Genomic DNA, 26,513 nt, shown 5'->3' on the forward strand with positions numbered 1-26,513 from the left:
ACCTGCTATAAAAGGCTGGCCCGTGGGCAGGCTCAGCCAAATCAGAGGGCCCGGAGAACGGGACCTCTCTGGACTGAGCTGCAGGGACCCCCCCAGGGGTAAGAGGAGCCCCTTCTTATTCAGCCTCTGGGCCGGCAGTGGGCAACCGAGCCCTGGGGAGGTGTCCAGTGGCTGAGGGGAGGGTAAGAGAGTCCCAGATTGGCGATCCCTTGGAGCCTCAGTTGTCCTGCCTGTAGCATGAGCATCGGCCTGAGAGCCTCCACGGGGTCACGCAAAGTGACCTGAGCCAGGTGGAGTCCCATGCATGGGCCGAGCTGCACCCACCCTTCCCAAGGAGGTTTGCCCCCTCCCTCAGGCTCCTCAGCTGCTTTCTGATGCTCGAAACCCTTCCATTGGTGATTGTTTTTTTACTGCAGATGGTGATCCCTGTTTGAACTTATGTCCTCAGGGCAGTGGTGCTGGGACGAGATGAGGGAGCCAGGAAAAGAATTTTTGCGCATGTTAGTCCTTCATGTTGTAGTATAAATGAGTGCATCAAATTTTTTCCTGGGAGCAGATGAGGGTGGGGAAGGAACGTGGAGATTTTATGAACTTCAAGGGAAGAGGAAGCAGGGCCAAGAGAGGAGGGTGCATGTCTGCTGGAGGCTGAAGCCAAAAATGTCAATTCAGCCCCAATGGGAGACCATGTCCTGGTTGGTTTCCTGAGCTGGTGTGTGATAGATCGGACTGACAGAGTCAGAGAAAGGGGTGACAGATTGGAAGCAGCAAAATGGAGTTCCTCCAGGCTGATCAGCTCACCCCCAAATACCTGCTTTACCACTTCAATCTCATAACACTCCTTGGGGTCTGAAATAATAGTTCCAAAACAATAACAATAGCTGCTGTTTATTGAATGTCTACCACGTAACAGATATGATGTGTTACGATTAGAAAGCAGAGGTTCAACAAGGTGTAGTCTCTTGCCTAAGGATTAGAATCCAGACAGCTCTGATCCAGAGCCCTTCATCTTAATAGCATGGGGTAGAACTGTCTCCTCCAAAGAGGATGGAAAGGGTATTTGCTAGATGCATGGGAGGGAGGCGAGATGGATGTATTAATGGGTGTGTGGATCAACGGAAGGATAGGTGGAGAGATGGATAGATGGACGTATGACTGACTGGCTGGGTGGACGATGGAGAGATGGGAAGATGGATGCATGGACTGATGGAAGGATGAGTAGATAGATGGCTAGATGGACATATGACTGCCTGCCTGGCTGGATGATTGAGAGATGGGAAAATGGAAGAATGGGTGAATGGATGAAGGTGGGGAGAATGGAAATTTGGATGAGTAGGTATGAGGGTGGATGAATGGGTTGGATGGATGGATGGGTAGGATGGGTAGGTAGGTTCCTGATTGGTTGGCTAGATACCGGAGAGATTTCCCCAGAACCTGCCTGCTACCACTTTGCTATTTCGGATGGAAATCCCCATTAACCCTCTCCTCTGGGTCCCTGTTTGGAAATCTCAGCTTGGGAGATAATCAGGCATCCACACTCTGGGACAGTATGAAAATGATGTCTGCTTCGTGTCTTCAGACTCAGTTCAGTTTGAAAAACTCAGGAGGTGGCATCTGGAATTCTGGGCTGTGTCCCATTGTGTGACCTCGCTTGGTCTCTGGGTCTCAGGATCCCGATAGGACCCTGAGCAGGTGTCTGGCTCCAGCTGCTGGCCAGAGTGGTGCCGCCCGGCCACGGGATGCACTGTGTCCTCAGCAGGGAAGCAGCGCCAGCATGTGGACGGCGTGGTGCGTGGCTGCCCTGTCCGTGGTGGCCGTGTGTGGCTTCCGCCAAGAGACAAACACGGTCCTCAGGGTTACCAAAGATGTGCTGAGCGATGGTGAGTCCAGCCCGGCGGGGGAATGGGCATGGGGCGGGGAAGGCCGTCCAGACAACTCTGAAGTTTCCGAGTACCCTCTTGCTCACCAGTCAATCCCACACCAGATGGCTGGGTGACATCTCCCCTCTGGGCCTTAGTTTCCCCTTAGTTTTCTGGCTGCCATTCCCTGAGAACCTACCATGTGCCAGGCTGGAGATTTTAGGCTCATGTCTCTCGAGATGGTAGAGGGCAGTGATTAAGAACTTGGGCTCTGGAGTCAAGTCTGGGGTTCAAGTCCTGGCTGCAAGACCTTAAGTTCATGACTTGAGTTCTCTGGGCCACAGTTTCCTCATCTGTAAAATGGGTGCAAGTACAGTCCTCATCTCAGAGGACTGATGTAAGAATTCACTGAGATCCTCTTTATGAAAACTAGGCACAGTTTCTGGTACACAGATGGCTTTCAGTAAGTGAGAGCTATAATGAGTACCTTCTGCAATTCTTAGGACCTCACTTTTGTCATATGGCAAAATGGAGACGTGCTCCCTGCCCCAATTCCCATCCAGGGCTATCATGAGGCTAGCAAATGAGATCATTTCCTGTCTGAGTGGCCTCTGAGTATCTCACAGGTCACAAATTACTTTTAATCCATCAAATGAGGACAACAACTGGGGCTTTGACTATTTCCTGAGAATCAATTGAGATAATGCAAGAGGAAACAGGCTTTTTAAACTGTAAAATATGGTGCACTTGGAAGGGAGGATGAAGAAGAAAATCCATCAAGATTTGCCTGAATGATGATGAAATCGAATTTAAGTGAGGCAGGTAAAACCCAGCAGCAAACAAGCTCACCCAGGACGCCAGGGCTGGGCTGGCCAGAGAAATCTTCTCATTTGGCGTTTGCATCTTACAGATGGGAAAAGTGAGGCCCAGAGAGCTGCAGGAGGCCCCGTGGTGGTGCACGGGGGCTGGAGGTGGGTGAGGGAGGGGGCCTGGCTGACACTTTGCCTCTCCGCAGCCATTTCAGGCACCCTGCAGCAAAGCGACGCCCTGCACTCGGCCCTCAGAGAGGTGCCCATGGGTAAAGCTGGTGGTGATGGTGGTGGGCCTCTCCTGGGGGGTCTGCTTGGTGGAGGTGGAAGTGGAGGTGGCGGGGGAGGTGGTCTTCTGGGGGGCCTGCTTGGTGGTGGGGACGGAGGGGGTGGTGGCGACCTGTTGGGTGGAGTTGGAGGAGGCTTGCTGGGTGGCGGTGGCAGCAGTGGTGGTGGGCTGTTGGGTGGTGGCAGTGGTGGTGGGCTGTTGGGTGGTGGCAGCCATGGTGGTGGGCTGTTGGGTGGTGGCAGCCATGGTGGTGGTGGGCTGTGGGGTGGCAGCAGTAGTGATGAGCTTTTGGGTGGTGGCAGTAGTGGTGGTGGGCTGACGTGTGGCAGAGGTGGCAGTGACGGTGGTCACGGTGGTGGGTTATTGGGTGGTGGTGGTGGACTGCTGGGTGGCCGTGGTGGTGGTCTCCTGGGTGGTGGTGGTGGCCTTTTGGGCAGTGGCCGACACCATTACAACGACTACAGACGCGTTGAATTCCCCCGAGGTGTCGGTGGTGTTCCTTACAACGACTTCCATGTCCGAGAGCCCCCCCCTAAATACACCAACGGCCATCAGCTTGGTGGTAATTACAAGTATGGTCACATCAACGCCAACGACAACCCTGCCCAGCTTGGGGGGAAATACCGATACGGTGAGATCCTTGAGTCGGATGGAAGCGTCAGGGACCTCCGAAACAGCAACTACCGCAGTGCAGAGACTGCACACGGCGGCCACAGGGGCCATGGGCAGTACAGGTCAGCCGAAGGCACAGCAACCCTGGGCAGCCGTCACCGGCGGGAACTGCAGCCTGGAGAAATCCCACCCGGTGTGGCCACTGGGGCTCTGGGCCCAGGTGGCTTGCTGGGCACCGGGGGAATGCTGGCAGCCGACGGCATCCTGTCAGGCCAAGGGGGACTGCTCGGCGGGGGAGGTCTTCTTGGAGATGGAGGACTTCTTGGAGGAGGGGGCGTCCTCGGCGTGCTCGGCGAGGGCGGCATCCTCAGCACCGTCCAGGGCATCACGGGGTAAGGAGGGGCTGGGCTCTCCCTATCAAGCCCCCTGCCCAACCTACAAACAGGGGTCATCATGCCTGAGGCCTGGGGTTGGGGCAGGGAGGGTCTTCAGAGCCCCACACTGGGCTGGACATCTTGAAGGACCTGAGTTACACAGTTTGGAGTCTGGCAATGAAATGGGTTTGCATCTGAGCCCTAGCTCAACCTTCTGTATTTGTTATATAACTTTGGGCCATTCATTTCATCTCTTTGAGACTCTATTTCCTTATCTGCAGAACGGTCAGAGTAAAATAATTTTAGTGGAAAATGCCCAAGGATTTAACATGTTATATATATAATAATTTCAACTAACCCCAACCTCCTCCTCATTTTCACTCTTTAATTCAGCAAATATTTAGAGTTCCTGTAAGTGCGGGACATTGTGTTGGTCCTGGGGACATGACCCAATGGTTATCCAAGAAAAGACACAGCCTCTGTCCTCATGCAGCTTGCAGGCTGGTGGAGTATATAGGCATTAATAAAGAAGCTGCAATCATAAAACTACCACAGGGATAAGGAGAAGCTCCTGCGGCAATGAGAGTGTGTATAATGTGGGGAGCTCACCTACCTGGGAAGTCAGGGGAGGCTTCCTGGAGGAAGCAGACCTTGAGCTGAAATCTGAAAAATGTGCTGGAAGGGACCAGGCAGAGGGGCAGCACAGGCAGAAGGGATGGCACCTTTATGTGGAAAAAGAATTCAAAGGAAAGGGGATGTATTCCAAGAGAATTCAAAGGATGTAAAGGCAATGTAAACTAGGTCTTGGGGCAGTGGGATTATAGGCTGTGGCAATTTTTACTTTAACTTTTCTGTTTTCCAAGTTCTATCCATGAGTATCAGGTCTATTTAGAGTCCAGAATAATGAACTTGGAGCAGAGTTGGTGTGTGTGTGTGTGTGTGTGTGTGTGTGTGTGTGTGCGTGCTCCAGGCAAGTGGGGGTGGTGGGGGTGGGGGCATCCTCACTGTACTTCCTGTCGCCTGTGTAGACTGCGCATCGCAGAGCTGACCCTCCCTCGGGTGTCCGTGCGGCTCCTGCCCGGCGTGGGTGTCTACCTGAGCTTGTACACCCGTGTGGCCATCAACGGGAAAAGGTGTGTGTCCTTGGCCTGAGAGGGGTCGCCAGCACCCTGCATCCTTGTGGGGAGATCCTGGGCATGTTGCTTCCCCTCCTCAACACCCCAGTCTCTTGATCCATAAAACAGGGATTAACGAGAATTTAGGGGTTACCAGCACACGGTTCATCAGTTTAGACTCAAGGTCATCTTGTGGTCCCTGACAGTAGTGAAGGTGGTTTAGAGCTGGGAGGCTGGAGATGGGGCAGCCTGGGTTCGAATCCTGACTCCCTCACTTACAACTGCATGACCTTGGGTAGTCCCTGCAAAGGACATAATAAGATCACTTCCTTTTCCTGAAGGCTATGGCCATAAGCAAGGGCAGGCAAGCCAAATGCCTCCTAAATAGCATCTGCCACGTCACGTGTACTTATTAGAGGACCACAGAGGGTGGACTTTTGCATAGATTTAGCCCCATGAGAGAAGGTCATGTCTACAAAGCAAGGAGGTCACCTTGGAAGCCAGAAGGTATGCACAGAGTTCATTTGTTGACCCCTGTTCCCAGCCTTTGAAGCTCTCATAGACTGAGGGGGAGAGACATTTGCTCATCAGTGACTTGCAGGATAAGGGAAGACTTCCTGGTTTGGATCCCTAGAGGAAAGCAAGGGGAATGGCAAGGGCACAGCCTGAGGTGGGCAGGCCCAGTGGGGGTGAGCTGCCCGGTGGTTGGGGTGGGGCTCATAGTCTCCCGGGCCCCTTGGTCTCCTCCAGTCTTATTGGCTTCCTGGACATCGCGGTGGAGGTGAACATCACGGCCAAGGTCCGGCTGACCATGGACCGCACGGGTTACCCGCGGCTGGTCATTGAGAGATGTGACACCCTCCTGGGGGGCATCAAGGTCAAGCTGCTGCGAGGGTGAGTGCTAGTGGGCAGGGGATTGCCCTGGGGGTTGGTGGAGTGGTCTGCCTTCGGCAGACAAAATAGCACCACCCACCTACCCCTGGGCCCTAGGGAGGGCGGAGCCGTGATTCTGTGGGAATGGTGAGGACTCACATGGAACCATCCACACTCTCACGTCTGGCCCTGGTCGAGCACTTGCCTGAAGGGGCCTAGGGAGCTGTGCCTTGAAACCCAGGTTATGAGGCTTCAGCCAACCTGGAGAAGAGTCTGATGACACAGGCTTCCACTTCAAAAAGGCCTTGATCCATAACGGTTAGAGCACAGGCTCTGCAAACCAACTAGGGTTCCAATCTCAGCAACGCCATTTCCTGGCTGTGTGACTTCAGGCAACCCAGGTGCCCTCTCTGAGCTCCAGTTTCTTCATCTGTGAAATGAGAGTAATTCCTTTCCCTTGGGAATTGAGATAATGGATATAAAACACATCATGCAGAATCTGGCTTACTTTAAGTGTTTATGAATATGTATTCAACAGGAGCTGGGTCCCATTGGCACCCTGTCTCCCAGGGAGGTTTCCCAGTTGGTTCTGTCCAACCTGACCTTGGTCAGGGGGTGATTTTTTCTATCACATCCTCCCCACAAAGAGGCCAAGTCCCCACCCTCTGTCCAGGGAAGCTTCCAGTGTCTGTGTATTGTCCGTTCACTGCTCCCCAGTGGTGGCCTTGGACCAGGCTCACTAGGGACAGCGCAGAGCTGAGCCGCCTTCTCACCGTTCCCTGACCCTCTTCCTGGGAGAGCCTTCTCCCATCTCTTTGAGGCCTCTGGCTCCCCACTCCTTCTCCTCCTGCCTTATCAACTCCTTGACCCCTGGCTCTCATCTTATCTGGACTTGGAGAGCAGAAAAACTCATTGTGCGGCTTGAACCCAAATCTTTATGATTCATGTCGGCTTCTCTGGGTCTTTGCCTCTGCTTCAGCATGGCTGGTGGCAGGGAAAACTGGCCCATGAGGGCAAGGGAAACACACAGAAGCCTCACAGATGTCTAAATTACATTTTTCACTAGGAAATACATTTGGTAGTACATGGAGCTTGAGGAGCCTCCTCCTACCCTGTCCCACTCTCCCCAGCCCCCCCCCGCCCCCGAGCTCACCGCAGTTGTACATTTCTTGATTTCCCTTCCAGTTTCTTTACACAAATGCAAGCAAACAGGAATGTAGATTTTCATACCCTACGCTCCTTTTTACACCAATGGGCACACACCATGACACTTTGCACTTTGCCTTTTCCATTTATTTTATTTGGAGATTTTTTATGTGTCTGGACATTAAGGGCTTCCTTGTTTAATTTTTTACCACTGAATAACATTCCATTGTCTTGGTGTATTTGCCTAATCCCCTTTGTTGGACATTTCAATTTGTCTAAAATGAATAAGCTTATACATACAGCATTTCATGTGTGGCCTGGTGTTTCTGTTTGATAATTTCCCCAAAGGGAAAACAATCTGTTCCTTGAACATACAAAGATTGACTTCAAGCTATCCCCCACCACGCATGCACCTGCACACACACGCACGCACACACATCCACACATGTGTGTGTTCTCAAGGGCCTTTATGTCCAAGGAGAGTTGGAACTAGGACAAGGCCCTTTAAGGTGGATCCACTTTAAAAGAGGTCCAAAATACATAGTAAGCTTTGGGGGAATTTATGTCAAGAAATTCTTTGCTTTGTCAAACTGGTACAATATTGGATAGTCAGCTATAACCTTGGAGGGAGATGTCAGGCAGTGTTTGGTGTGGAGGGCTGGGTGGGGAGAGAACAGTTTCCTAAAGGGTCATGTTGTCAGTGATATTTTAGTGTTCAGATGGCCACACTTCCCTCAGCGCTCCTCTCTGTAAGGCTCTGGAAACAAATCCTTGGATTGCAAGTCTGTTGTCTGTCCATCCATGTATCTTTTCTGTGCACCATCATCTGTGTTGCTCACTCATTGGTTAAGAGTCGGAACTTGCTCTGGGTCACTTCTCTGGACCTCAGTTTCCTTCTCCCACATGGATCACATCTCTCAATCTTTCTTGCACCAACAGCCTGTTCTCTCTTGCGGACCACATGAAGATGTTTTATTGGCCAGTATTCTTTCTTTCCTTCCACAAACATTATTGGGCACCTACTATGTTCTAGACATGGTGTTAGGTGCTTGGACAAAGTAATACATTCGTTTTTCCTTTGGGGAGATTATGCAAAGCTGCAGGGGACAGCAGTGTCAGGTAAGAAGGAGGGAACCAGGGCTCAGGGGATTTCTGCAGTTAAAAGGCAGCAACTTATGATTTGCAATAGATGGAGGTGGCCTAAGGGTACATTGACTGAGGAACGGAGGGGTGAACTGTGGTGTGTGCAAACAATGGAATATTGAGCAACTGCGAGGAGTGAAGCTGTGAGACGGGCAAGGAGGTGAATGGAACCTGTAGACAGCATTTTGAGTGAACTAGGCCAGAAACAAAAGGCAAGCACTATAATGCCTCACCGGTATGGACTAACTACAATGTGTAAATGCAGAATTGAACCTTAGAGCACAGCTTATCGGGGGAACGCTTGTTCTAATGGTCCCTGGATTGTAAGCTCTTACAGCAGCCACATCTATTCCTGAGCTGCAACAGCTATTTCCAAATTCCGAGATGCTGATCCCTTTGTGTGTGACCTGATCGATCCCTGGAACTCTGGGTATCTGTGTGACACCTGAAACTCAGAGCTAGAACTCGGCAGATATGAATGTTGTATTAGAACATATAGCAACTGTTAAAAAAGCTGAAGAAAAAAACAAGGCAGCAACTTCACAGCTTGAGCTTACGAAGCATTTGTTGAATGAATAGCCAAACAATTTGCCTGGGTAGCCTGTCCAATCAGGTCCAGGTGAACATCCACCGTCCCTCCAGCTTTCAGAACAACTTTCCAATGCTTAAGGGATCTCGCTTTTCAGAAAGCCTGGGCTAGGGACCCCTAGGCTGACACTCAGGGGAGCTCCTCCTGCAAGTCTTGCCCTCATCCTGTTTCTCTCTCCTTAGCCTTCTCCCCAACCTCGTGGACAACTTAGTGAACCGAGTCCTGGCCAACGTCCTCCCTGACTTGGTAAGAACCTGTCCCGGGACGCGAACAGGGAGTACAGGCGTTCCCCAGCCCCAGGGGCCACTTCCCACCTCCCCCCACTGTGGGCATGAAGATAATAATCCCAGGGAGATGGAGGGAGCCAGCGGGCTGGGGCACATTCTTGGTGGGGCTGGGGAGGAGCCTGAGGAACACAGAGGGGCAGAATAGAGCAGAGATGGGGAGATGGGGTTTGAGAGCCACAAAGTTTGGGGTTCAAATCCCAGCTGGGGCCCCTGTAAAAGGGAAACTGGAGTCGAGCCTTCCCCGCGGGGCTGCGGTAAGGACAGCCAACGTTAGCTGTCATTGCTATTGACCCCAGTGGGTCATCGGAACTTCATGGCTGTTTCTCCCATAGCTCTGCCCCATTGTGGATGTGGTGCTGGGTCTTGTCAACGACCAGCTGGGTCTCGTGGACTGTGAGTCTCCCTGGCTTTGGCCTCATTCGACCTCTGTTAGTGCCTGCGCCGGGAAGGCGCTGGGATGTGGGGCCGCCCAGGGAAGGCCCAGCGTGGTGGGGGATGGAGACCCACCCTGGGGCCCCCGAAGTGCCCCGTGCATCCGGCTGGTGCCACCAGAGAGCAGCTGCCTGGCCCTCCCTCCCCCCTCCCTCCCCTCCCCCAAGGTCCTGGGGTAAGGTGCTTCCCACCTGGAACTGGGAGGCTGCAGCCCTGGACTGGGATTCGGGGAGTTGGGTTTGAGCCCTGCCTCTCCCTGGGCAGCCCTAAAACTCCTCCCAGTTTCCTCATCTCTAAATTGGAGGGTCTGGCTTCAAACCAGAGGGGTTGGGAGTGTGGGTGACAGGAGGCACCGTGCAGGCTGTCCAGGTCCTCAGACTGGGCCGCAAGGACCAGCACCCCTCCCCCCAGGATATCTGAGGGAGCCTTTCTGAAGGAGAGGCTGCCCCATATGGGTGTGCAGCTCATGCACTGCACAATTCCAGGGACCTTCTGTCACGTGGACCACAATGTCACGGCGGCACCTCGGGTTGTGCAGTACCCAACCTGGACAGCCATATAGGACAGCCCTCCCTGGTGGTGATCCCATTTCTCTGGGATTCTGGGTAATGTGAGGTTGGCTTTTCCAGGCTGGTAAAACTCCCTCTGTGGCAAGGGATAAGGCAGGAATAGCCCGGAAGTCTGGGCTTTTCATTGCCTAGCAGAACAGGGAAATGCTAGCTCCGATTAAACACTATGTTGCATAACCCTAACACTTCTTCCGTGGTGTACAGCACTTTACAGTTTACAAAGTTCATCAACGCCCAGGATCTCATCCCTCTCCATCCGTATAGCCCAAGGGGTTCTAGTAAGCCTGTTTACAGAGGAGGAAATTGAGGTCCAGAGCAGTGCAATGATTTACCTGAGGTCAGACAGCAAGGAAGAGGCAGAGCTGGGATTTGAACCCAGAGCTCTTGCTATTTCCATAGTACCTAGAGCAGGAGCCTTGGGTTCCCAGCCACAGTGCACGAAGAAGGAAGGCACTGGGGAGGGGGAAGGGGAGCTCCCTGTGACCCCCACCTTTGCCTGCAGCGCTGATTCCTCTGGGGATATTGGGAAGTGTCCAGTACACCTTCTCCAGCCTCCCGCTTGTGACCGGGGAATTCCTGGAGCTGGACCTCAACGTGAGTGCCTGGGCTTCGGGGCAAGGGGAGGTGGCCCCCTCCCCAAGGGCCGCGGTGCAGGTGAGGCCCCCCCACCCCCGGGGCTTCCACTGCATGCCTGAGAAGCAACATTTGAACAGGAACCTTTGTTGATTAGATGAAGACCTGCTAGAAGCCATGTTAGGAAACATAATTACACCCAACACTTGGCAAGTACTTCCCGGGTGCCAGGTACCACTCTCAGGACTTTGTGTGGATTAACTCCACCCATCCTCATTGCAACCGTGTGAGGTCAGTCCTCTTATTGAACCCGTTTGACAGATTAGGAAACTGAGGCACAGAGAGGTCAAGCCACTTGCTAAAGGTAACACAGCTAATAAATATGGACCTGGGATCTGACTCTAGGCAATCTAACCCCTAGTTAGTAGAGCTGCTTCTATGAGGTTGGGTTTGCAAGAATGAGTCTGGCTAGTAGTGTGCTAATAAGCATTTAAACAACTGGCTCACTGTGTTAAAAAGAAAAGACAAAAAAACCCAACACCTTGATTTGTAATATTTGCCACCGGGGAGGGTCTGCAGAGGATGAGGGGTTGAAGATGAGGCCAGAGAGGACTCCAGGGACAGAACACACATCACCTTGAAGAAGGAGAAGAGTGTTGTCATTAAGAGTAGATAAGTCAGCGTGTATTGTGCATTCACATAAACGTGCTGATTCATCATGGCAAGGCTGACGTGTGATACGTATATCTAAAATGGTGCTATGCCATGGCTGTAATTACAAATGACTATGAAGCAGAGTCTGCAAGATGTGCCATCACAAACTGAAGAAGGAGTCCCTTAGGCCCAGTGGGTTTAATCAGGGAGGGCTGCCTGGAAGCAGATTGGGCCTCCCCCAGCCTTTAGCCTCCTGTCTCCCTTCTCCCCGCTGTGTCCCTGCTCATGACTCCTCCTCTCTGCTTCCCCAGTCCCTGGTTGGGGAGGCTGGAGGAGACCTCATTGACTACCCACTGGGGCGGCCAGCTGTGGATCTCAGGCAAAAGATGCCAGAGTTGCCCCCCATGGGCGACAACACCAACTCCCAGCTGGCCATTTCTGCCAACTTCCTGGGCTCGGTGTTGACTCTGCTGCAGAAGCAAGGGGCGCTGGATATCGACATCACTGACGGCATGGTGAGTCGTGGCCCAGGGCGGGAGGGGTTGGGAGGGCAGGCTGGGCAGCACACAGCTCCACGTTGCTCCTTTCCAGTCCCCATGGCTGCAGGGAAATTGCTTTAAAGTGAGAACAATCGACAGTCCTCCTCTTGACTCATCTCTGATTCATGGGTGAGTGGTGATTATGTCAGTGTTCAGCCAGCGTGGTGCCCAGGGGGATTTTGGGTTGTTTACAGATATGGCTTTAAATAACATCAAATAATATGATGAGAAATCAGAACAGCTTTACTGAGGTAAAATTGAGATGCAATAAACTGTACATATTTAAAGTGTACAACCTGGTAAGTTTTGACATGTGTATACACCGTGAAACTAATACCACAATCAATATAATGATCATATCCATCACCCCAAAGTTTCCTTGTGCCCCTTTGTAATCCATCCCTCCTGTCCCTCTCCTGACACCCAGATAACCACTACTGATATGTACAACATGGACAAATTGTGACATCATCATACTGAGTGGGAGAAGCCAGACAATTCTAGTCAATTTTATTTCAATGCTTTTTTAGCAAACATAATATATATTCATATATATGTATCTCAATATAAATTTTTAGAATCCTTTCACTTAGTAAGCATTGATCCTAAGTAACTAAAAGATACACAAGAATAAATTATTGTCCTTAGATGTGCTCCACAGTCATTTTCTCCTGAAACATTTTTTTTTTGAGAAATTTCAAAGCCTTTGGAAATATTGCAAAATAGTACCATGCACCCTTCACCTGGATTCACCAGTTTTAATATTTTGCCACATTTGCTTCACATCTATCCATCCATCCATCCATTCATCCACCCATCTGTCCATCCCTCCATCCATCCATCCACCCATCATTCCATCAGTCATTTATTTGTTGTTGGTGAACAATTTGAGATTTGGGGGCTGTCTAACACTCTATAAACTTCAGTGTGCATCTCCTAAGAACAAGGTGTTCTCGAAGAAGCCACCATACAAATTATGTTGATCATTGATTCACAAAGAGGAAAGTTTCCATTTGGTTCCGGTACATAGTTATCCTCTCTTGCTGTTTTTCATGGTTTCCTTTGAACTAAGCAAGAATAGGCTTCATACCCAAAACCCTCCACAGACATCAATACCCATTTAGAACGTAATGGGCATGGTTTAGATTTTAATGCATTTGTTTTCTGTCAGGTAGTACTGGCATTCCGTTTTTAGCATTTGAGGCTTTAAAAAGTAAGTTGATTTAAAGAAGACATTAAATAAATAATAGCAAAGGTGGTTCAGCGATATGACAGAAGTCATGATTTTAATGGATCCTGGGTTATGTGAAAGGGACTTGCTAGTGCTCACCTTGTTTTAATAAAGAATTACATTTTTGGAGAAGAAAGATACAGGACAGCCTGGGATCCAGGCCCTGCCCCCTGCTTGTAAATTGGGCCTGTGGGGAGCTCAGGGGACTGGCCAGGCCATTTAACCACAGAATGGCTACTACGGTCCCCTGGTGGCCATTGGACAGGCCACCACGGGAGGTGTCTTCCCTCCCTTGGGGGTCTTGGTGCCCTAAGGGAGGGAAGATGCTCCTACATGTCTTGGAGCGCGTAGGGGTCTTATCCCTGGGTTGGCAGTTGCTCTGTCCCCGTAGCCTCAGGGACTCACACAGCCCTTCTTCTCATCCTGCAGTTTGAAGAGCTTCCTCCACTCACCACCTCCACGCTGGGGGCCCTGATTCCCAAGGTATGTAAGAGCAGCTGGGCCCCTTGTCTTCTGCCTCACCCTCTTTTCAGCTGTCCCAGAAACCAGGTTGGAAGGGAAGGTGCTCAGCACTAGGATGGGGTGCCCTACCCCCCACTTTGGGAGAGCAGCAGCAAACTCTCAGAGGCTGGACCCCTCTGGGAGGGGGGCATGGAGGGTTGAAGTGGAAAGATCCTGAGCTCTAGCCGTCGACCAGCCTGGCCTGCACAGGTCTCATCCTGGCTGGCCACTTCCTCGCTGTGTGACTTTGAGCAAAAGACTCAACGTCTCTGAGCTTTAGTTTCCTTATCTGTCAAAAATGCTACTAACACCTCTTCTACAGGTTTATCTCTGAGGGTAAGGGAGATGATGTATGTAAAGCAGGTGACTCAGGGCCAGGGGGAGGAGCCAGATCTGTGAGGCTGACAGACCTGAATTTGAATCCCAACTCAGCACATCTGGGCCATATTACCATAGGCAAAGGACTTCCTCTCTCTGAGCCTCGGTTTCCTCATCTGGAAAACAGGGGTAACAATACCCACCCTACAGGAGGCTGTGAACCTGGGCAGGCATTTGATAGATAACTATTCACATTGTTAATGATTATAAAATCATTTAAAAAAGCGGGGGGGGGGGGGTTGGCAAGGACATGCTTGTTCGGTCAGGGCGGTATGCAGTTGGAACCAAGGCAGGTTCTCTCTGGTCCCACTTCCTGTCCCTGCTCTGGTGCCAGGCCCTTTGCATGCTGCCTCCCTGAAAAGAGGTCTCTGCACACAGCCAGCTGTATGCAGGTGTAAAGAACTGCTGCAATGTACAGCCACTTTAGACATTTTTCTTCTCTCTTCTACCTGCCCTATCTAGCTGTGGGAACTCAAAGGAGGCAGGGGAGGAGACGGCATCTAGGGGAGGAGAGAGTGAAAAGTCCCCCTCCTTCCACTCGCTCTCCCCAAAAGCTGCACAAACACCAACTCCCACAAATGGTCCCCATCACCCTCGTGTGGTTGGAAGCCATATGGAGAAGCACGGCTCTCGAATGTCATAAACAGTGGCTGCTCCAGAAGGCAGGTGGACTCCTTAATTAACAGGCCTTTTATCTGCTGGATCACCTCCCATGTGCACTTCACTTCACAGTTTATGAGACTTTGAGAATCTACTCTCTCATTTGGTTCAAACAACCCCATCCACAGCCCATAAGGGAAGAACACTCCTATTTTATAGATGGGGAAACTGAGGCTCAGAGAGGTCACACAGAGGCAGCAGCAGAGCCAGGCTAGAAAAGGGTCTCAGGCCCCAAATGGAGCTAGTCTGCAGCAGGGAGACATTCGGGCTGGACCAAGGGAATGTGTCCTAGAGACCCAGGCTGGGGCAGAATTGCCGGAAGAGGCTGGTTCAGAGCTGGGATGGGCAACCTGGGGCCCCTGGGGCTATAGGGAGAGAGGAGGGACTTGCTAATTCTTGGAGACTCTGTGCATTTGGGTGGGGCTGGTTGGGACATGAAGCCCTCTGGGGATGCATCCTGAAAATCCCCCTTGAGAAAGTCAATTCTCCAAGTAATTGACCTAGTTGACCAGGTTTGCTAGTTGACCGAGAGCGTGTTTTGAAGACCCTTCACTTTGAATGTGCTCAAGAAATTGAAGAGAGGCTTCTTAGCTGCAGCATTGCAGATGGGATCGTTTCCATTCAAACACATTTCTTTCTGTTCTTTTTAAAAGTAACTTTGTGATTTTGCCCATATATTTATATTCATTTAATATATTTAAGAAGACTATTCCTTAAATACTTTTTTTGTGTAAATCACTATTTAGTAAACATAGAAACTGGTCATTTGGTGACTTTTGCCTTTAGCAAATTAGCTTTTGGTGAATCGATTTGTATTAAAAAGGCTCGGAGCCCTCCCACGCTGGGTCTCAGGAGACCCTCAGCAAATCCAGGCAGGTGGGCCAGCCTGTGGCTTCCTGTGGGATTTCACTACAAGATACCCGGAGTCGTGAACTCCCTCATTCCGGGAAGGGCATCCAGACGCAGCAGGAGGGGAGGAAGTGGCTTCAGCGCCACACAGGTCTGGCCTCAAATCTCAGTTCTCCTGCTGGCCTTGGGCAATTTGCTCTGAACCTCAGTTTTCCTCTGAGCCTTAGTTTTCTCATCTGTAACCTGGAGGAAAAGATTCCCCATGGAGATGACCTCATGTGATGATTCAGTGACATTACCGATGCTCAGCTCCTGGCCCAGTGCCCCCAGGAAGCCCCAGGTGGATCAGGACCAGATTTTTAGCAGGTCCATGTGGTTAGGTATTGACCTTGGAGCTCTGCCATCATGATACCCTATGTAAAAGCTCAGAGAAGGCAGCACCTCGCCCAAAACCCCCAGTGGGTGGGTGGCTGGCCACGTGGTATGTGGGGCTCAAGCCAGGTTGTTGAATCTGAAGGCACCCACGTGTGAGACTCCTGTGCTATGGGTCTAGAGGTTCGCTGATGACCCCCCCAGCCCCCCTCACCCTGGCCTGGTGCCTGCCCGCAGGTTTTCCAGCAGTACCCCGAGTCTCGCCCACTCACCATCAGGATCCAGGTGCCAAAGCCACCATCGGTGATGCTGCAGAAGGACCAGGCGCTGGTGAAGGTGTTCTCCACCGCCGAGGTCATGGTCTCCCAGCCCAACGATGTGGAGACCACCATCTGCCTCATCGACGTGGTGAGTGTCTGTGTGGACACCCATGGCTGGGCCTCCGTCAGAGCCCTGTGGTCTCCTTGGCTGCACAGCCCTTCAAACCCCCATGGCCCCAGCATGGGGTCTTCAAGCTGGGCTTGGGAGCCAGATGAACTAGTTCAAATCCAGCCTCTACCACTGGTATCTGTGTGACTTTGGGCGGTGCATTCTCTCTCTGGGCCTGATTTTCTCCTTATCACCGGGGATGGCAGTGGGACACTCAGAAGATGCTCACAGCAGGACTGGCACACAGCAGGGCTCAAAGGGTGTTGCCTGTTGTCATTCTTACAGGTATACCTATAAGAATACAGGTATCACAGGGTATACCACTTTTTTTCCATAGGGCCAATTTTTGGTTAGGTTTGTTTTTTTGCTTTTTTGCTTTTTTGAATGAGTGTAGACAAAGAGAGAGTGTCCTGCAATAAAGCTTCTGTTTGCAGATGGAAATGGGCCACCTTTCCATGCCCTTACCTGGGGGTGGGGCAGTTATGATTGGCAGTGATGAGCCCCAATCCCATCTGCAGTCATTCAACCGAAACGGGTTTCGCAGGCTGCACGCTACCGCTTCTCTCTGCTTGAACTGAGACATCTCAGAGAAACTGGGTAACATCCTGCATCCCAATTACTGGGATTCTGTAACATTTGTCTTTCTGAGAAACATACATTCAGCCCTTGCTGTAATTTACTTGAGAACAGTAGTTAATGCAGGCAATTCATTAATTCTAACTCCTTCCCTCCAGAGAAGAGTTTTTTTAAAAAATCATCCATTATATGGTGAGCATTATTGGATGGGAGTTTGACCAAGGCATCGGGGGAAAGCATCTCACCAGTGCCTGGCCCCCAGCATGTTCTCAGCCAACAGGGGCCATTACTCGATGGTGGTGACAAGCCCTTCTCCTTGCCTTTCCCTCCAGGACACAGAACTCTTGGCCATGTTTTCTGTGGAGGCCAATAAGCTCATGATTGATGCCAAGCTGGACAAGTAAGAGGGATTTGCTGCCTCGAGCTCCTGCTCTTCCAAGAAGGTCTTTGGTGCTGCCGTGGCTGGCACCAGCTCACACAGGGGCCACCAGGGAGGGCTTGGAGGTCTCCCAGCATGGCCGTCAGGGGCTCGGTAAATCCAGGAGGCTGCGAAGGTAGAAGCGGGAGTGACTGCCAAGACTGGTGGTGAGCAGAGCCATGGGCTCGCTGGAAGGGACCTCTGCCAGCAGCAGCAGCACCCCAATGCTAGTGACGAGAGCACTAACGATGCGCCAGGCTCTGCTCCAGGTCCTTTATATGTGTTTCCTTGTTCAGCCCTCCCAAAAGTCCTGTGAAGTCAGGGCTATTATACCATTTTAAAGAGGAGAAAACTAGGGCTCAGAGAAGTGGAATTACTTTCTCAAGGCCACACAGCAAGGTGGCAGAGGGGCTGTGAACCAACTCAGGCCTGTCTGTACCCAGAGCTGCATTGAGGGGTTACAGCTCAGGCTTTGGAGCCAAGCAGTATGGGTTCAAATCCTGACGTGACTCCAGCCACGTGATCTGGCACCTCTGAGCCTCAGTTTTATCCAAAAATGGGGATAATAGTCAATACCTCATAGCATTCATAATAATAATTTATTTATCAGATGCTTTCTATACAGAACAATCATGGTAAAATACAGAATTCCCATTTACCACCCTATTATTAACACCTTGCAATGATGTGGAACATTTGTTACAATTGATAATAGCATACTTTTATAATTGTACTAATAGCTATAGTCCATGGTTTCACTTAGTGTTCACTGTTTGTGTTGTGTAATTCCATGGATTTTTAAAAAAATTTTTGTGCTAGTAACATGTATATAACCTAAAATTTCCCCTTTTAACCACATTCAAATATGTAATTCAGTGCTGTTGATTACACTCACCATGTCGTGCTACCAGCGTCACCATCCATTACCAAAACTTTTCCATTGTCCCAAATAGAAACTCTATACATTTCAAACCGTAACTTAATTCTTGATCTCAGTCTAAGGAAGTAAGTATTACTATTATTCCCATTTCAAGATTAAAAGAGAACATGCAAGAAATTTTCAGCATGTTCCTGGTTTATTGTAAGTTTTCCTTCTCACAACAAATATTTACCAACCCTGAGAAATGGGATTTTTCACAATACAACACTGGTAAGAGCCATCTAGGAGTTTCTAAGAAGTGACCTTGGCCCTGAGGCTGGGGTGAGAAGGGCCAGCAGTGTGAATCACTGGGGGGTCCAGCAGGGAGAGCAGGAGGAAACGGGCTTGGGTGTTGGGGGAGCAGAAAGGCTGAGGGGAAGAGAAGGATGAAAGCAGAACTTGGGAAAGAATTAAAAATGTCCGATGTGGTGTTTTCTCCCCTGAGAAGTCTCTGGATCGTCTCTCCTGCCGGAAGCTGAGCCCATCCTTTTGAATGGGGCCAAATGATTTTCCACCCCGTGGGTGGGTCTGGCCTGCCCCTCTCAGGCTGGACTGTTGGTTTGCAGGTGAGGTTCAGGTGCAGGGAGACCCGGGCTTCAGGCCTCCCTCTCAGAACAGCGTGGCCGGTGGCTGGGAGCTCAGGTCCAGGGGTGACCCTGGCGCTATCCCTCCCTGGCCTGTGGCCATGCAAGATCCCCAGGCAGCGGTAAGGACTAACATATGTGTGGCACACTCTTTGGGCCAGGCACAGTTCTAAGGGTGAATCACCTCATTTAGTCCTTGCAGACACCCACTTTTTGCAGATGAGGAAACAGAAGCATGAAGAGGTTAAGTAATTTGGCCAAGGTCACACAGCTAGTTGGTAGCAAAGCTATGATTTGAGCCTTACATATGTGGTAGATAAAGCCCTTAGTGTTGTACCTTGTACTTAATTAATGCTCAATAGGTAAAACAAGTGTAGCTCCCCCCAGATCAAGAGAAGGCTTCACCAGCACACGGGACCCGGCTTTGATAGTTTATTGAAATGCAAGCACCTTAAGATCCTCGGGCAATCTCTTCTTCTGATGGGCTATTTTCTTTATCTGCAGGACCAACCTCAACCTCAGAACCTCAAACGTGGGCAACTTTGATGTAAGTGCCAAGCTCCTGGCCCCCAGGGCGAGCTCTCCTGGGAATGGAAGCCAGGATAGTCTTGGGGCATCCCGGGGAGGCTGGTGGGGACAGGGGAGTTTGCAGGAATTCCAAAGCATTGGCGTCAGCACTGTCAGGCCTCATTTTGCAACTGGGGAAATCGAGGCACACAAAGTGAGGGAGGGGCTGAGTACAGACTCAGGGCTCTTTGTGCTGTGCCCATGGAGCTGTCCCAGTTTAACTGCCAGTTCAGGTGGGCCCACTTGGCCCAAATCGCTCCGCTCCAGGCTGGGGAGGTGGTGGGGCAGCCAAGTCCCGTGGGACCCCTTCCTTCCTGGAATCTGGGGGCTCGGCTCTGCCACCGGCTCCCGTGTAACCTCGGGCAGTACCAACCCACTCTGGCCCATTTCCTCATCTGCAAAATGAGATTCGGATCTGGATTTGGGTTCATTTCTAACCTCCTTCTTATCCCCAGGTTCTAGAATTCTCTTCTCAGACTCCATCAATCTGAGAATCTCATGTTCTTGGATTTGGTCCTGTTTCACCCCTTGGTTCATTCTTGGATCTCCCACCCCACTCAAGAATGCAGAAATTCTCCTGTTTTCTTTTAAAAATTGCCAACTAAAAAGACTTGTTTTCTGGAATAAGTTTGGGTGAGATTTCTACATATCCAGATAGAAGAGTCAAATCCATTTTGTTGCTCGTTTTTGAGCTTTTCTAAACCAAACAGCCATAGCCCTTGGAGCTGGTATCACCAGCTCCATTTCATAGGAAGAGAAACAGGTGCCCAGAGAGGGACAGTGACTTGCCCAAGGCCTCACAGCTGATTGGAGTGATTGGGACTGGAACTGAAATTTCTGGGCTCCAAGTGGAGAAAGGAGCTAACACTGATTGTAAAATCAGTGCATATTTATGGAGCTTCAGAGAAAGTGTGCCAGGCACTAAATTAAACTCTTTTTTGTTAAATAACCTCTTCTCATTTAATCCTCACCACATCCTTATGATGTAGGTACTAAGATTAGTTCCATTTTCCAAATAAGGAAGCTGAACTCAGAGAGGTTACTGACTTGCCCGAGGTCACAGGTCTTACCACACGGCAGATCCAGCGCTGGGATTTGAGTTCTTTGCTCTTACCACCGTGAGGCTCTAGAGGGCAGGTATTTTACATATAGAGAGCTTACATTTGATTTTCACAACCACCCTAAGGGCTAAGGGCCAGTCACTCCCATTTTCCAATGTGGGAACCAAAGCTTAGAGAAATTTCAGGCTCAAAGTCAGGCGTTCTCTGCCTGTAGGCCTCACTGCATCTTTGCAAGCTGGGGTCGCTGGAGCATTTTACAGCTGAGAAAGCTGAGGGTCAGAGAGGTGAAGGAACGTGCTCCAAGGCCCATGGAGGCTGCACACAACTTGGCACATTGGCTACAGGACCCAAGGGCCTTCCGTGACAACATCAGAGCAGGCCACTGTAGACACCATGCCTGACTGGGCCTGGACCAGTCTTCACCCCTCAGCCTTCCCATGTGTGCAATGGCAGGTGGACCAGATGCCCCCAGGGCCATCTAGCTGAATGGTTCTGGAGTCCCAGGTGCTCTGATTTCAAATACTCCTAGATTTTCCCCAAGCGGCCCAATGCCCTCCTCTGGGACCACTAGACTGGGATTAAGTGGCCCCTTACTTCTGAGTGAACCTGCCACCTGGCTCCAGCTCCCGTTCTTTCCCTGCAGGTTGGGCTCATGGAGGTGCTGGTGGGGAAGATCTTCGACCTGGCGTTCATGCCTGCAATGAACGGTGAGAGCGGGGGCCGGCCCTCCCTGAAGGAGCGGGCTGGGGGGGAGCAGGGGACAGTTGATTTGTTAGGCAGGTTTACGGCACAGCCCTCTGCCTCAATAAGTTATTCTCAGGGCTTCATTCTAGGCCTATTTATTTAAACCTCTGAATGTAAATGTTGCCTCTGAGGGTCCATCAACTTCCTTACTCGCTGCTTCTGCTTTATTTTGTTTGGCTGCTTGTGTTGTTTTTCTGATTTATATGTACAATTCTGATTATATGTGAAAATCATATGTGTGTAAATTTTATTAAGTCCTGAAACTTTTGAAAAAATATCTCATCTCCCAGAGGCCATTAACTTCAACATCTGAGTATATTTTCTTCTGAGCTCTTCTTTCTTCATTTTTTTATACAGCCAAGATATTTCATGATTTCTTTTTAAATGTATTTAGTTTTACTTATACAGGGACTAGGACTCCATGAATGCATTCTTACTGTAAAAAATCTAATCAGGGCGGATAATGTTTAAGTTTTCCTTTCCAACATCTACAACCTCCTAACCCAAAATCCTCCCCACTGGCAGCCACATTATTATCAGTTAGAACATTTTCTTGCCCAACTTTTTAATTGGAATTGGCTGAGCATGCTTGATCCTTTCTCTAGAGTCTCAGGAATATTACCAGGAAGGTAACTTGTTGGTGTGCGGTTGCCGTCTGCCGTCCCATTATCACTGGAAACCTCAGTCCCCAAGCCCTCATGTTTCTCGGCCTCAAACCACAGCCCCCCCCGCCCTGCACTCGCACTCCACCTCCCCACCCCCCACTCCCACACACACTTCTGCTTCGTGGGAGGGAGAAGAGGCAGAGGGGCTGACACCCCCCTGGTGCCATTAGTTCTACCAGCCTGGGTTTTACCGAATAGCTGCCAGTTTCATTTGGAGAGATCTTGATGTCAACCAAACCCTTATTATGGGAGCCATCCCACTGGGGAATGGGCATAGGTCCCAAAGTCCATGCATGGTCCCCAGTGGGAGAGAATGATGTCAGAAGCTGTGCTGGGCTGATCTGGGAGGCAGGAGATGGAGACTGTCATCCCGGCCTGGCCACCAAGAGTTGGTGTGAACTTGGAGAAAGTCCCTTAATCTCGCTGAAACCCAGTTTACCCTTCTGGAAAGTGAGACACTGGACTAGATCCATGATTCCCAAAGTGGGTTCCATAGAACATTCGCCCTACAAGATACCCTGAGAAAAGGTTTCTGTGGCCAGGCAAGTTTGGGATATGCTGAAAATGTGCCTTTTGGGAAGATTCACAATGTCCTTAGTGTTCAGAGAAGCCCTGCTGGCTGCAGAAAGTCTGTTTAACTTCATGCAATCCAGCCCTTCACCCACCCACCTTTCCTTCCCTCCCTTCCCCTCTTCCTTCTTTCTTTCCAGAACATTAACTGGCAGGTCTTTTTGGGCTCCGATAATCTAAAAACAAACAGCATATCCCATGGCGGTCATTTGTTGGGGTCCCACATGCATCCTTCCTTTCCTCTCTTCAGCAAACATCTGCCCTCTCCTCTTTGCCCAGCCCAGCGCTGGGTAATGCTGGGGCCACAGTCTGGCCCACCAGGAACTCACAGTCTGATAGGGGAGGCCGATGCAGAGAGAGGGAATTGCTGCTTTGTCTAATGAGGGAGTTCAGGAGGGGCAGCAGGGGCCCAGGGGTGCTTGGCCTGGGTCAGGGTAGCCTCACTGAGGAGGTAACATGGGAGCAGAGTCTTAGGGAAGGCTCAGAACTCACCAGGGAGGCGAGGGTGAGGGGGTGTGGTCCCCATAGAAGGAAATGCAAGGACGGAGGCCTAGGGGCAGAAAGAATTTTCCAGTCTTCCTGTAAATACTGGTGGCTTCCCGAGTGGCTGGCACGTCTTGACCGTGCTGACCGTGCCTGCCTGTTTTTTTCCACAGCCGTGCTGGGTTCTGGGGTCCCTCTCCCGAAAATTCTCAACATTGACTTCAGCAATGCAGACATCGATGTCCTGGAGGTAAGGAGAGAGTGCATACAGATGGGGAAGCTGAGGTTCAGAGCAGTAAGGAGCTCACCCAAAGCAGAAGTTAATTCACTGGAAAAACTTTTATTGAGGACCTACTGTGTGCCAGACACTGTGCAAGGGGCTGAGGATACAGCAGGGAGTGAGACACACACAGTCCTGCCCAGTGGGGAGACAGGCCTTTGGGTAAACACTCCCCGAGTAACTGCCTAATTACAATCATGATGTTCAGGTTCAGCGGCTCTTGTTTCTACCATTTGGAAAATACAGAAAAGAAAAAGACTAAACAAGCACATGTGTATCCTCCTAGATACATATGCAACCCAGAAATCACCACTGGAAAGATTTTTCACTCTCATCTTTCTGGAGTTTTATTTTTGAACATGACTGATCAGGGAGTCAGCAGAGCATTGGGGTTAAAAAATGAGGGCTCTGGGGCCCGGTGCCCTGAGTTCAAATCCTGCCTCTGCACTTCCAGCTGGGTGGCCCTGGGCAAGCCACTTAACTTCTCTGAGCCTCAGTTCTCTCCTCTGTGAAAAAGGGACTAACCATAGTAGCCATCCCTAGGGATGCTTTCAGGGTAAAACAAGGCTCAGTGTGCAAAGCACCTTGCACAGCCCCTGGCACACAGTAAGCATTTCTGATGATACGTGTGTGCCGTTATCTGTATCATTGTCATGATAGAAATCTTGGTACATAAATCTGTTTTGGGATTCAGGATTTAGTTCCCTGAAGCAGGTTCCCAGAAGTGGAATGAGTGGGCCTTTGCCCCAGATTGACAACGTCTGAAAGGTTGCTCCCATTTGCCCGGCCGCCAGCAGTGTGAGGAGCCTGGCTCTCCGTGCCCCTGCCAGGACTGGCTCTTGGCCTGGGGAGCGGCGGCACCTCTACACTGACAGGGACAGGCGAGGGAGGTAGGCGCTGGCCCTGGATGGGCAGTGTGGGCAGGGCTGAAATGCAGGCTCTGGGACAGTCCCCAGGGGTTCCCATCCTGGCCCCACCTCTTGAGCTCCTGCAGGACCTCAGCCCTGCTCTGGGCCTCAGTTTCCTCATATGAAAACAAGGAAACAATGATACTCACCTCTGGTACTGTCGTACATGCATTTGGGCTTGCCACAGCCCTGGATGATGTTTGTCCTCACGTCGTAGGTGAAGGGCTCAGCATTAGAGAGGGTGGGTCACTTGCTCAAGGCCACACAGCTAACTGGGGGTGGTGGTGGGAGGCTGGGGTGTGTATCGAAATAATGTGAGGCAGCTCAAACCAGTGGTTCTCAACCGGGGCTGCACCACCCCCAAAAAGGGCCTTTATGAAATTGGTGGGCGAATTTTCTTTCTGGTGCAATCGCATTTGAGAATTTTCATACCAAAACACATTATTTTATTATAAATTATCTAACTACCTTTTATTTCTCCTTTATAATCCAGTAAGGGGATTATACTGTTTTTTTTTAATATATATATATATATATATATATATATATATATATATAAGTAGGTTATATAATCAATGAATTTTATTTCAGAATAATAAAAGTAGTAACACACATTCCTGTAATAAAATGTACAGTGGGGTGTGGGGGTCTGAAAAGTAGAGAATCACTGCTTTAAAGAAAGCCTAGTGCCTGATATAGGAGACACCTATAAATTTTGCTATCCTTATTATGATTATTGTTATTATTATTACTATATGGATCTATCCCCCTCTTTTTTATATATTTATATAACTTTTTGATGTACAGAAAAGCTGCAAAAATTGTACAAAGCGTTCTGGAGTACTCTCTACACAGCTTCCCTTCCTGTTAGCATCGTACCATAACCACAGAACAATGATCAAAACCAGAAAATTCACATTGACTCAAAACTATTAATTAATCTCCAAAACCTTATTCACCAGTTTTCTCCCCGAGGTCCCTTTTCTCGTTCGGGATCCAACCCAGGCTCCCACCCCTCACTGGGTCGTCATGTCTCCCGTCTCCTGCAATCTGAGACGGTTCCTCGCCCTTTCCTTATGTTTAGGAGCTTGACTTTTCTGATGAATCTGGCCTGTTTGGGAAAATGTCCTTCAATTTGGGTTTGTTTGATGTTTTTACAAGAGTAGATTGTGGTTATGCATTTTGGGCAAGAATCCCACAAAAGTAATGTTGTGCTGTTCTCGGTGCGGCGGATCGGGAGCTCGTGAGGATCCCGACTTATTCCTGGGAATGTTCTCCTTGATCACTTGGTTGAGGTGGCTCCTGCCAGGTTTCTCCATTTGCCCCTTTACAATGACTCTTGTGGGGAGATACTTTGGGTCTATGCAAATATCCCATTTCTTATCACACTTTCTCCCACTCATTTTTGCATTTGCTAATGGTTCTTGTCTGCAGCAGTTACTACTGGGATTTAGCCTAATGGTGTTTCCTATTTCTACAATTCCTTTTACATTTATTAATTGGAATTCTACTATAAGGAAGATCTGTCCCTTCTCCCTTATTTATTTATTCAATTATTTATTATGTCTATATGGACCGTTGGACATTTGTTTGTTTTATAGGCTTTAGTCCATTACTCCCATCATTTATTTTGTTGCAGATTTTTTTTTTTTAATTATGAAACTGGATTTTGGAAGAATGTGGAGAGGGGCTCAGGCCCGCTTCTCTTATTTTGAGGCAGAAGGAGATGAGGGGAAGGGAGGGAAGTGATTTGCCCAGGTCCTTTGTCCCAGGCAAGCTAACAACACTTCCAGGATGAACCTCAGGCCCATTTGGCCCCGTTTGCCCCCGTCGCTCAGAGTCCTTGCTTCCCAGAAACTTGGCTTGCCCTGTCTAGGGCAGGCTTGTGTCTGGCCGAGGCCGCAGGGGAAGCCACCCCACCCACTAACCGGGTTCTCCATTCTGCCCCAAAGGACCTGCTGGTGCTGAGCGCGTGAGTGACAGAAGCAGAGTCGCCACCACAGCCTCGGGAGAAGCCAGCACCGCCCTGGACAGGCTCGGCCCAGACATGGCCTCAGGGCTTCAGGCCTCCACGCCAGTCCCTCCCCAGCCCCTCCGTCCCACAAGGCTCCACCCTGAGAAAGGACCCAGCCGCCATCCCTCCATCCACGGTCAGCCCCGGGCTGGGCACAGGAGGTCCCTCCAGGACTGAGGCCTTGCCAACACCACAGCTGACTGCGTGCTCCTGCTTCACACATTCAATAAAAGATTCCACTTTCCCTGCAGTCGGTTGGGGTGAGTCTCCTTGAAGCACCCTCCGTCGGGTTCTGGGTGGTTCTCTCCCTCCCTGGCTGCTCAGGGACACCTGGCAGTTGTTGCTACAACCAGACAGAAGATGGTTCAGGCTGTGCCTGGAAAAATGCCAGCTACTTCGAGGACCCCAAGGCTGAGCAGGAGGGGGCTGCAATTCAGCTCTGGC

The 26,513-nt window shown here is 50.4% G+C and overlaps 1 protein-coding gene across 1 annotated transcript; it reads left to right on the forward strand.

Moving 5' to 3' along the window:
• The first annotated feature begins 1,771 nt into the window (after positions 1-1,771).
• Positions 1,772-26,094, forward strand: BPIFB4 (BPI fold containing family B member 4). Its single transcript, XM_037812095.1, has 16 exons — positions 1,772-1,877; positions 2,872-2,934; positions 3,439-3,958; positions 4,969-5,073; positions 5,806-5,949; positions 8,989-9,052; positions 9,426-9,486; positions 10,597-10,688; positions 11,633-11,836; positions 13,521-13,574; positions 16,089-16,259; positions 17,189-17,256; positions 19,282-19,324; positions 21,049-21,112; positions 23,041-23,117; positions 26,008-26,094. The coding sequence occupies exons 1-16, from the start codon at positions 1,772-1,774 to the stop codon at positions 26,029-26,031; spliced, it is 1,860 nt and encodes a 619-aa protein (XP_037668023.1). The 3' UTR covers positions 26,032-26,094.
• Positions 26,095-26,513: the final 419 nt, after the last annotated feature.

Source organism: Choloepus didactylus, chromosome 19 (assembly GCF_015220235.1).
Source record: "Choloepus didactylus isolate mChoDid1 chromosome 19, mChoDid1.pri, whole genome shotgun sequence".
NCBI lineage: Eukaryota > Metazoa > Chordata > Mammalia > Pilosa > Megalonychidae > Choloepus > Choloepus didactylus.

What these genes read in the sequence shown, in the direction of transcription:
- BPIFB4 (XM_037812095.1), top strand. Translation starts at nt 1,772, where the DNA reads ATGTGGACGGCGTGGTGCGTGGCTGCCCTGTCCGTGGTGGCCGTGTGT. An exon ending in CAAAGATGTGCTGAGCGATG is followed by an intron (nt 1,878 to 2,871) that starts GTGAGTCCAGCC and finishes GCCTCTCCGCAG; the next exon opens with CCATTTCAGGCACCCTGCAG. An exon ending in CCAACGTCCTCCCTGACTTG is followed by an intron (nt 9,053 to 9,425) that starts GTAAGAACCTGT and finishes TTTCTCCCATAG; the next exon opens with CTCTGCCCCATTGTGGATGT.